At 39.1% G+C, this 12337-nt stretch overlaps 1 protein-coding gene across 1 annotated transcript in view; it reads left to right on the top strand.

The window, feature by feature from the left end:
* Positions 1-315: 315 nt before the first annotated feature.
* The window catches only part of RUNX1T1 (RUNX1 partner transcriptional co-repressor 1), a 141098-nt gene continuing 129076 nt past the window's right edge, over positions 316-12337 (top strand). Inside the window, 3 exon segments of the mRNA XM_037741862.1 lie at positions 316-576; positions 752-835; positions 838-894. Coding sequence (XP_037597790.1) covers positions 456-576; positions 752-835; positions 838-894 — 262 coding nt within the window. The 5' untranslated portion in view covers positions 316-455.

Here is a 12337-nt window from a genome sequence, read left to right as displayed (position 1 = left end):
CCGAAAGAGAGCTCTTGATCCTCCTCTGACCTTGACAGAATCTCTAATGTGTTTTCAGCCTAGCCCTGGAGCACGGAAATACAGTTTGCTGGATTCCTCCCTTTTTTGGGTGGTAGGGGCAGATTTGGGCTTACAGGCGACTCCTAGCCTGCCTCTCATTCCCAGACAGCCTTAAGGTAGCTCTCCCCCACTTTCTGGCCCCATCCTGGGGTCTGAGCCCCCGCCCCCTCCGTCCCTTTCCATTCTTTACCTCCTGCCTGTGTCTCTCCTTCCCTCCTGCCTGTGTCTCTTTCCCTCTCTCTCTCTCCCACTTTTCCTCCCTCTCCCGCTCCGTCTCACACGCACCCTCTGTTTATTTTCCTGCCTCCATCTGGGCCCTGCTGATATTGTAATCACCCTGATGCACGTTGGCTTCTCTCCTCTCCCTCCTGCGCTCACACACTCACTCACACACAATGTGCCATCCTGACAAGCCTTTTACTTCTGATAAGCTCCAATGTGTGTTTAATGAATACAAAGCCGCGGTCTGGGTGCCGCCTCGGCCGCGGCCGCTCTCCCGCGCTCCTTTGCCAGAAGGTAATCTCCGTGAACAGGGGAGGGAGGCGAGCAGGGAGGAAGGAGGGGTGGCCAGGAGGAAGGGGGGCGTGGGGAGGCGGCTTTTCTCTCTCCCTCTCTCCCTTTCCAAATGATTCAGAAGTCGATAAGACCAGGAGAAGTGAAGATGTAACATGTTATCTGTCGCTCCTCTTAGCTGGCGGAGAGAATTTACATTTAAAGATTAGCAGAGTGAGAAAGAGAAATCTGCCTTTTGTTGTGCGGGGTGAGGAGGAGGCATCTACCCTGGCCTTGACGCTATCTCCCATCACCTCTGCTATCCAGGCAGGACTCACCGAGGTGAGAATACCGGAGGGCCTTATCTTTAATTGGGTTTAGTTTTGCCAGTCTGAATAGGTTTAAAGAGACTTGATAAAGGGGGAACAATAGATTATTTATTGACTGGATGATGAAGCCTTTAGATGAAGAAGGGAGAGACAAAGCTGCTTAACAACTTGATTAGTTCATTTTTATTTTAAGGTGAGACTACCTCTCTTTTGGTGGAAGGAAGGACTAGAGAACTTCGGTGCAATTTGGATGACTTATGATGTCTTTTTTCCTCTCCCCCAACAACTCCTTACCCTTCTTAGCACCATGCACCTACCTGATTTTAACAGGAGTTTTTTACCCCTTGCCTTTAGGAGTGATGAACTGAGCAAAGAGGGTAAAGGCTTTGGGATTGATCATTAATGTTTGGTTTTGTGTGACTTGTTATAAATGCATGATGAATTGATGCTAACAGTACTTGATTGAGTAATGTGAGCAAATGAAGCCTACTTTTTATATGGAATTAATTTTATAGTATGGCTCAACTCAGGCTAGAGGAGAAAAAAAAATCACTCCAAGTCTGTTAGGTAGATTTGTATTTTGGATTTGAACCATGAAATCCTTTGCTTGGAGCTAGTTTAAAAAAAAGAAGAAAAAATGTCTTATTGACTCACAAGTATTTGAAAACATTATAATATCAACTTTAGAAGGTTCTTAAAATGAAGAAAAGTAGAAAAAATGGTTGTTTTGCCTCCTACAGATTGTCAAGATAGGTGTTTTCATAGATAGATAGATATGATCCAATAACTAAAAGCCTAATTAAAATTTGTTTAAAGCCAGGGGGGCATGTTTCCTTGTTGACAGCAGCAGATCGATTGGGTAAGACAATAGAGTCCCATTATTTTACTTCCATTGACTGAACATATTGACATTTCAGGTTTGCTGTTGCCTCAGTGAGCATGATGAAACACTGAAATTCACAGACCAACTGGCCAGAGTGGCACATATATTACTGTATGTCATTTCTGCCTTCAGGTTACCTTATCACCCAGACAGAATGGGAAAGGACAACCTGGAGTCTTTCAGAAAGGGTAGAGCTCTTTTGGCTGAGAAACTAGCAGATAGCATGTATTAGGAACATCTTTAATTTTATCAAGAATTGGGTGTTACAGAGAACTACGTGGAGCATGGTTAAAAATCTGAAAAGCTAGCCATCGATCTTGCATATTTTACATAGAAGGATGCCCACTTTCAAGATTTACCTTTACCTGGAGTTATTTACAGTGAGTGGTCGGTCACTATTTAGATGACCAGTTTGTTGCATGGGTGACATTCTTTCTTTCCCTGTCTGGGGTACTGAAAGGGCCAGGCACCTGCTAAATCTGTATCTGATAAGATAATGGGTAAGGTCCCTTCAAAAATAGGGTCTGACTCTGACTTTTTGTTTCCAGTTTTTTTTAGTGGGTGGAATACAAAGTGAGATATATGTATTTTACACTCATGTGCATGCATAGACAATAACTTACATAGATAAATATGTGTATTTCAAGCAGAGGCAGAGAAATAGTATTTGTTATCTTGGTGTAATTTACCCTTTCACACATTTTGCATAGTCTTTAAATAGCAGAACTAGGCAGACATTGAGTCAAAGAAATTTGAACAATACGGAAAGTGAATATGGAAAAAAAGAAAAAACCAGAAGGGACTTAACATATTTTTATGTTAAAGAAATTTATGAAGATATAAATCTATTATGCCTATGACTTATACATGGCAATTGTTGCCATCAAGTAGGCAACTGATGCCCTTTACAGTGTTTAGAACAAAACTGGTCCTTTATACCATTTTCATGAAAATGTTAGGTTTCTATTTGATCAGCAGGTGCTGTTGAGATGAAAGCCATGTGTAAATTTTCAGAAGGCCAAAAGTGTCAATTCAGAAAAGGAAAGTGATAAGAGAAAATGCAATCAGTTTTCCTGTTTTCAATTTGTGCAGGATTTGAAGAGCTGTTTTGTTAAACTGCTACATCTGCTCCAATATGAATATTGAACTACTTCCACTAAAAATAACAACCTATAATTTGGAAGCTACTGCAGTCTTTTGTTAATGTGAGTGGGTTATTTAAAAACAAAAAAACAAAAAAATAAAAAAAAATTAAAAAAATTTTCTATTCTGACAATCTCTTGCCTAATGTGCATTTTCATTTGTTGGCACTTCTATCCTCAGCAGATGAATGGTAGTATGCAATTAAGACCTCGTCTTGTTTGACTATAAAAGAGATTTCCATAGGTGAAAATCCTGGTAATATAAAAAGAGTTCACACAGAACAAAATGTATTTTAAAATAACCTGTTTAAATACATATATTTAATATCAGATAGTTATTCCTTACATTCTCTAATACTACAATTTTTAACTTACTGCCGGACTGTTGTAACAAAGTTAACACTGTTCCTTGCATACTGAGCATTCTGGGATTTATTTCACCTTTCATATACCTGCAAATGTAAGTTTAAACTAATCAAGGATATTTTACCAACAGGGCTTTTAGAATAATCTTTTCCATGCTTAAATAAAATTATTAAATTATGCTTGAGTGCTTGCATACAAAAGCTTTAGCTTCTATAGTACTGCTAATCAAATAAGTTTTATGGACAGGGAAAGCACCACATAGAGAAAAATTGGATGCATTTTGCTAGTGGCATTTCTAGGAAAGACATGTTCTTTTAAAATGGTTGAATTTTAATTAAAAAGGAAACTCTTAACATATCTTAAATACTCATAATAAAAATAATACTGCATCCTTATAACAGGAAAGTGAATGGCAATGCTATCCATGTAAAATATGGGCAGAGAGAATTAAAGTAGAAGGAAGACTGGTGACATTTGGATACGGTTCAATATTGACTCAACCCTGGATTGCAGTTTGGTGGACTTGTGGCTGTAGTAATTTGTCTGGGGTGAGACCTGATCACTGCTGAGGATCAATTAGCTAAGTTTGTGGCTTCACATGAGAATTACTAGACACACTCGTCACAGATAAACCTTTCAAAATATTTCAAGAATGGATAAAGGGAAAGGCAGGCACAGTGACACCTTAGCATGTTTGATATTAACAAGTACTATGTTTCTTTAAAAACACCAACTCAAAAGAAGAGGTACTTTGAAGAAGACTATTGAATGTGAGTATTTGCCATTGCATGTATGGAACCAACCAAAGAAGAATGCTTTTAAGGAATGGAATTTCCAGTTTCAAGCCCAAAGAACAGTTTAGTATGGCATGTTATGCTGGCATATCTTAGAGCTGGGCATCATGCGGCTGTTTCCCCTAATATAGTGCCGGACTCTCTCACTTTTAAGAAAAGATGCTGAATCACATATCAGTGTACAAAAAGTTTATTCACAGACATGATCCCATCACTTGGGATGTGATTGTCTAATGAGAGTTGTTTTTGAAGCCACAGGACCTTAAGTGACACCAACAGGGGAGATTCCTGTGCGTCTTTTCAAAATGTTCATACTTGATGAAATCATGTCCAGGCTCTTACATCAGAACTACTGGTAAAGTAAAGCCCCGTGGTTGATGTTTAAAGTGTGAGACCCGCTTGTTCAAAAAAGTTTGTCTACAACTACTAATGTTTTCAAGGACCAAGAGATACCAACTTAAAATAGTCTGCTTTAATAGTTCTAATTGTGATTGCCTTTATAAAATAATGTGTGAAGGAATAAAGCAGGCATTTGTTTTGGTAGGTTTCATATTGATCAAGGCCTCTAAAGCAAATCACTGTTTGGATGAATAGGATCTTTAGAATATAGAGTTTGTAGAAGAGGAATGCAGAGAGCACAAATGTGAAGTTTTCCCCTTGTGTCTTCCCCAAGGCACCTCTAAGTACCTTGGGGAATGTGATTGACTGGGTTCATCAATCTTTTAACACCTGGGGCACAGACCACTTCTAAGTGTGCTCAGGGCTGCCACTTAGTTGTTGGTCTTGGGAGAGAAGAGAAGAATTGATAAATACTGGAGACCTACTATGAGCCTGGCCTTAACCAACCTTCACATACATTCTCATCACTGATTTTAAGTATATGATTAACTAGTGTTTCACTTTCTTTCTTTCAAATAACTCCAGCCCGTTGCTCTGAGACTCTGGCCATAGTTGCTCTTCTGGCTTGATCTTTTGCCCCAATTTAGAAAATTGAGGTTTCTTTGTATTCCCCAAATGAATGACCTACTTTGTGCCTGAGTTTTAGTAATTATTTAGAACCTTATTCTCGGAATAATTGGCTGCATATTCTCCTTATTGGCCATATCTACCCATCCACTATTTTCTTTCAGTTTCCCTTTCTTCCACCCCACTTAGGAATCAGAGTTGGCTTCTACCTGACATAACATTGGATACTCTCAAGTGTGTGCCAGTCGGTATTCCTCAAAACCACCTAATCCTGGCTTCTCTATTGCCACATTCTGTTCCTGCATCAGAATACCTTCATCCTATGCTGCACTGAGGCCATGAGGAATCAACCTATTATTTCTGTTGTTGTTATTGAACTTACCCAGTATGCTGGCATGATTTTCTGCCTAGTCCTTAGTTCTTGAGTCTTGTTCCTTCCTACATGGTCACTCCATTATATCTTGATCTCAGCATTTCCCAGTTGACCAGGTTCAACTTCCTGGTTACCTCTTTAGATAAGGGTAGAGGACTTGTACACCACCTTTTACTCCTGGAAAAAAAAAAAAAAAGAGTTTGTAATTAGTTTTGTAGTGTAAAACTTTCTTTGTGTTAGGAAAAAAAAAAGGGACCTCTTGTCTATGTGCAGTCACTTGACTAATAGGCAAACAGGTTCCCTTTCTAGTTAAATCTCTGACTTGTTGGGTAGCCTGGCGTGCATTCCAGCCCTCAGGCACATTTCTCAGAAGACAAAGGGCAGACTTAGTTATTCTTAGGCTTCTCAACTCTCATGAACAAGTCTATGTGTGATACTGAAAGTAGGCTTTGAGGCTTTCCCATGGTTAGGAAAGTGAAAAAAATATCTTTTTTTTTTTTTTTTAAATTCTGGGATTGGGGTGGGTGACACAATCTTCATCTAACTGGGAAAGGGATCAGTGTGGAATGTTACTATCATTCCAGTCTTTTCCATCATTAATAAGTGCCATTATGGACTAGGAAGCCATTCTTTGCATAGCCATCCTAAACCTTAGATGATTCTCTGAAATTATAGTTTTATGATTCCTTTTTCAGAGGTGAATGATGTAGGAATAAATCTGTTTATGTAGTGAGGAGGGAACTACAGATTTTGGGTCTTGTCCCAGGAAAATTGCCTTTATGCTTTTCCCTCATAGTTACAGGACAAGATGATGAACTCAGTGCTGAGGGGTAGGAGTGAGGAGCTAGAGGCTAAGCTGGATGGGGTTGGTTGTGTTTAGCAGGTATTCACCGCCCCCTTGTCTTAAAGTTTGAACCCGCTTCACTTGAGAAATTTAGAAAATGACCTTTAAGCCATTTTTTTTTTTTTTTTTTTTTTTTTGAGAGAACCTGGTAGCAGCTTAATTGAACATGGACACATGATCATCTGGCTAGGAATCAGATCTCAAGAAAGTCTGAAAAATTCTCTTTTTGTCTGAAGAAATAGTTTGCCACTGCTTATAAAATAATTAAATAATTCAGTTATTACCTATTTTGTACTTTTCTTTAGTTTGTATAACTGATGTAGGTGATTTAAATATACACATTATTAGGATTTGATTCTAAGTTGGGTGGTTATAAATAGTAAATCCATGCTAGGGTTTCTTTTGAACTTAAGAGTTACTGGCATTCTTCTGGTTTCATCAAGGTGACCACTTCCTCATCATCCAAAATGACAGTGGAAATTTGCTGTTTACTAGGATGTCTGGGATTGGTTTCACTTGGAAGTAATATTATTTTCATCTGTCTTAGAAATGGATGCCACAGGAAGCACTGTTGCTCCCTAGGCTGTAGAAAATTTTTGCACTGGTATTCAGAGTTCAATGGGAAGTCAAATAGAAGTTCATTGCTACAAAAGAGAATGTCTTAAAGTATTATTTGGTGAACTATTAGTTGGTGTCCAACTGGACTGAATATTATGTCAGAAATATTAGAGAAGATATTAGCAGGAGTAATGGTAATTTGTCTAAATAAGTTCAAGAGATGGGTGACCACTAGTAATATGAGGGGAAACAATGTCAGAGCAGTAATGACCTAGACATGGCCATGTGATAAGATAATTAGAGCACTAGGAGAGAGAACTAGCTGTGAGGTATTATTATAAACAGTATCTGGAAGGATTCTTCTGCTAGACTTCTTGGGCAATCCACCTGGTAATACTTAGCGAGGAGACCAGAGCCTAATATTAGGAAAACAGATGAGTAATGGTACCTAAAAGGGTTGGCACAGATCATGGTACCAGGGAAATAGCACAGCAGTATTGTGGAGACCATTTCAAATGCACATTGGCAAGTGGAACATAAGAAATTAGGAAGTCATCCCCAGTGGTTATAAGCATGGTACAAGCTGTGCTTTAAATGCAGTCCTGGAAAGTTGATTAGATTAGCTGGTTAAAACTAAAAGTACTATACCCCTTTCCCTAACCTCAAGATACAGGGGCATGTGAACTGTAAGACAGGTCATGGAAGACTAATAGTTTATTTTCTGAATCTATGCATATGTTATGTACACAGTGATGAGCAAACACAGCTGGGAAGAACAGCAGATGATATTGGGACTGGAACTGGGTGTTTATCAGGCTGACATAGTAATCCTCCTTTCCTGTGAAAGTGTTCTTTTTAAGTGGCTGTTAGGATTCTGTAACTTTTATCATGTGTCACATAAGCAGTGTCCTTTACTCTCCAGCTCCTTTGCCCACCTGTCACACATTTTCATTCTCAGCTCCAGCTAGATTTATTTAGAAATGAGATCCACATTCAACATCGGATGAGAAACAAATGTGGACAATGAATTCTCATTCTTTTGTTTAAATAAAGGTAGGTAGGTCAGTTCATGTCTAAAGGGAGAGTTAATGTGATCAGTCTCCATTGATGTGCCTAAGATTTGAGTTGGCTCGAGAGAGCAGGTATAAAATATTGGAGGAAAATATAGTTGAGGAGCAATAAAATGAACAACCCATTAAACCTGATTTGACTATTTATAAAGAAAGTCACATGCTGTTTTGGTAGCCATGGTAAAGGTACCTTTTACAGCATCTGATAGAAAGTAAAATGTTTACTCTTCGGAGTGAATCTGAAGTACATGGATAAATATTTAGTAAACGTCTTCTATGTATAAAGCTGTGTGCTAGGTGTAGACACAAGCAGGTAGTCGGCTCAGTTCCCACTGAATGATAAACTCACTCAGGACAAATTAAATAGCGAAAAAGATGGTGAAGCTTGATCAGTTACCAATTAAATGGTATAGCAAGTAAGATTTTAGAGGCAGGCGTGAATTGGAATTTAAGCTTGTCTTGAGACAGGTAGGATTCATTAAGGCAAAGTTATTGTAATAGGATTGTGGTAAGTTATACGGTTAGGAATAGGGAGTGTAGAAGCCTAGATGTGGAAAAGACCTTTGGAGGACTGTTCGGGTGGAGTAGGGGTGGAGAGAGAACAAATTAATAATGTGGCTGCAGCAAAAAGGGCCCTTGAGTGATGAGTGGGAAATAAGAGCAGAAAGATCATAAATGTCTTGAATATCAACCATTTTGATTTAATCTTCAACTTTGGAATTCACCAGAGGTTTTTCAGCTGTGTCCTCTGGGGTGCCTAAGGGTTGGGAGGTGGCATGGAGGTTACCAAGATTGGGCACAGGGTCTTCCATCCCCGAACCACCATAAAACCAGAATAGTTCTGCTTTTTATAAGAAATTGCTTTATATATTTGATTTTCCAACTGGACTTCTTTTGAACAGAGGAGTCCATGGTAAAATAGATCTTCATAAAACCAAGGTTAAAATAAAAATTGAGCTAGCCAAAGGGAACCCCTGGACCCAAAACAGTTGTGTTTGCAAAGAGTTGGTCCTCACGTGAAGAGTCAGATGGACTGGAGGCAGGGAGAGGCTGGAGGCCCAGGCCAGGCAGGAAGCTTGTTGCTGTAGTTTAGGTTTTAGGTATTGCAGAAGGATGGTCAAGGTTGGGTTTTTGGGATGAGAAGGGAGAGGCAGGGGCCGGAGGTATTGCAAAGGAAAAATAATCGGTACTTGGATAGAGTGGTGGATTTAGAGAGGGGGAAGTTATTAATACCAACGTGAATTTGGTATCAAGTGCTCTTAACTTGCCAGAAACTGGGAATCATTTCAGGTGTTTGTTTAGGGGCAGCTCGGCTAGCCTACCGCAGACACATAGAATGACAGCTTCTAGAGGGAGCCTCAGAATCCGCTTGCAGACTTTGGTCCCAGGGCTTCTGGTGGTCCCAGCCGCCTTTGGGAGACGGTGACAGGACTGTCAAGTGGTGGGTGTTTCTTAAAATGTGGTTGTTACATAAAGGATCTGTTATTTACTGCCTTAGGACTTGGCTCCCTCATGTGTTTTGGCTCTTTCCATGGATTTCAAACTGTTCTCTGAGTTTCTCTTTTGTAGGTGCCCTTGGGCCATGTAGGAGACACAAAGTGGTCAGGTGGGCTGGGTTCTGGGACCCTTAACTTCCCATTTGACCAGAGCAGCCTGCTTTATACATTTCAAATACTGGATTTTTGTTTGTAGAATAATTTATAAAATGTCTTTTAATTCTAACATGGTAAGAAGGAGAGAAGGTAGAGATGACAGCACGTAGAGTTAAGGAGTAGCTGATGAAAGCAGTGCTTGTAAACCAGCAGGCCTCAGACCCTGGGCTCAGTACGCTTGGGGGAAGAGGGAGCATAGTTATTTAAAGGTGCCTTTGAACCTAGATTCATTTGTTCAGTACCCCAAGCACTGCCTGTAGACCAAACAATTTTTCATGTAATGACATTTTGCAAATCTACCTTATATGAAAAGAACAAAAAAATGCATTAAACTTTACTGAGTTTAATACAAATGTCTATCCATTTTACAATTAACAGACAGTAAACAAAATACTATCATGCGCTGAGCCATACCTTTTTAATTCAAAATCAAGGAGTTGTTTTGGAAAAGTAAAGAATTTCTTTAACACGTTAAAGAGTTTTAAGTCCTTATTGCTCACTCTTAGTTGTCCCCTATTTGAGAGATTTTATTGTTGAAACAACAAAAAAACTACCTGGTTGAGGACTTTTAGGATATGGTTCATTAAGATGTTATTTCAAGGTCTTTATCTTGTTTTGTCTGATAACATTTAATTTAAAAAGATGCTGGCAATTCTTTTTATTTTTTGAACTTTAACCATATTTGTAGTTTGTGGTTTTGTTCTAAAATCTGTCAGAATTGGATTTTTTAAGATTTTTCTCCCTTTGTAGTGAATTACACTTGATAAAAATTAATCATTGGCAGTCAAAAAAGAATTTCAACATAGAAGTCAATTTTTTAAAAAGAATGAGACATTTATATATGTTGATACAGAATTGTTCCTGAGATATATCATTAAATGAGCAAAGCAAGGAGCAGAAGAATGTCTGTAGAATGCTATACTTGTACAAAAGCATAGAATTCTACTTGTGCAAGTATATACAAGAATCTGACAATAGTGCTTGCTGTTAGGGAAGAAAGTAGGGCCAGGAAGTGGTGGTGGAAGGAGCCTTTTTGCTGTATGTCCTTTCTTACTCTGAGTCATTTTGCAAATCTTGTTCCTGTATCACCCAGGTTGACTGGTCTGGGACTCTGCCCTTCCAGGAGGAAGTGATGCTGCTCTTCTCTGCCTGAGGGCAGTCAATCATAGTGGTGAAGCGACCTAACTCCCAAGTGCTTTACCACTTAACCTCCTTTAGCTACTCTTCATCTAGAAATAATTCTCATCTGGATAATAATGGCATGGCCTCATAGGATGGTCATAAGGATGATATGGTATGTGTGAAGCACAATCTTCAGTAAAGGCTTGCTTTTTCTTGGCATCTTACTTGATGACTATGGAACTGTTCATCATGTTCTTCTATAAAACTCCAGTAGTCTTTCTTTGGCTGCTTCTTCATTCAGTAAATACTTAATAGAGAATCTGGCCCTGATAGACACTGGGGGATATGAGGATGTTGAAGACAAATGATGCCCTGCTTTGCCAGGACTTTCCCGCACCTTTCTCTCTCAGCCTTCTCCAAGACCATGGGTTGCTTCACGTTTGGACACCCAAGTTCTTTCTGCAGGGAAGCCAAGCTTGGCTCACTTTGTCCTCTCCTAAGCCTCTGGTGACACTCCTCTCTGAAGCCTTCATGACCCTTCTTCCCCAAAGGTCTGCTATTATCCATGAAATTCAGACTTCTCTGTTGGTTTGTAAGCCCCTTGAATGTGGGAGTCTGGAACAGTTGGGGCACTTTTTGATGCTTTGTTAAATATTTATTGAGAACTCATGCCTTGAACTCAAGTGATTTACTTAAAACTGTCCTGAAACATTTCACTGCTGAGGCTAAAGTGAAATCCTTGGTTCCAATAGCATGCTGTTTTTCTCAGTCTCTTTCCACCTTGGGTCACTTTCATTGTGTTATCTTGTCATAGAATGCACAATTCATTGCTGTCATATTTTGGCTTGTAAGTTTTGACAACTGAAAAGAAATACAATAAAATGAGTGAGAACATGTGGTGTTTGGTTTTCTGTTCCTGTGTTAGTTTGCTGAGAATGATGGTTTCTAGCTTCATCCATGTCACTGAAAAGGACACTAACTCATTCTTCTTTACAGCTACATAGTATTCCATGGTATATATGTGCCATATTTTCTTTATCCAGTCTAACACTGATGGGCATTTGAGTTTGTTCCAAGTCTTTGCTATTGTGAATAGTGCAGCATTAAACGTATGTGTGCATGTATCTGAATAGTAGAATGTTTTATAATCTTCTGGGCATATATTCAGTAATGGGATTGCTGGGTCAAATGGTATTTCTGGTTCTAGATCCTTGAGGAATCGCCACACTGTCTTCCACGATGGTTGAACTAATTTATACTCCCACCAACAGTGTAAAAGCGTTCCTGTTTCTCCACATGCTCTCCCACATCTGTTATTTCCTGACTTTTTAATGTTCACCATTCTAACTGGCATCTCACTGTGGTTTTGATTTGCATTTCTCTAACGACCAGTGATGATGGATGAGCTTTTTTTCATATGTTTGTTGACTGCATAAATGTCTTTTTTTTTTTTTTTTGAGAAGTGTCTGTTCATATCTTTCACTCACATTTTGATGGGGTTGTTTCTTGTAAATTTGTTTAATTTCCTCGTAGATTCTGGATATTAGCTCTTTGTCAGATTGATAGATTGCAAAAATATTCTCCCATTCTGTAGGTTGCCTGTTCACTCTGATGTTAGTTTCTTTCACTGTGCAGAAGCTCTTTAATTAGATCCCATTTGCCAATTTTGGCTTTTGCTATTGCTTT

This window comes from Cebus imitator, unplaced genomic scaffold, assembly GCF_001604975.1.
Source record: "Cebus imitator isolate Cc_AM_T3 unplaced genomic scaffold, Cebus_imitator-1.0 Scaffold109, whole genome shotgun sequence".
NCBI classification, from domain to species: Eukaryota; Metazoa; Chordata; class Mammalia; order Primates; family Cebidae; genus Cebus; species Cebus imitator.
Note: the sequence above shows the minus strand (reverse complement) of the source record. Positions and strands in the feature narration are given on the sequence as shown.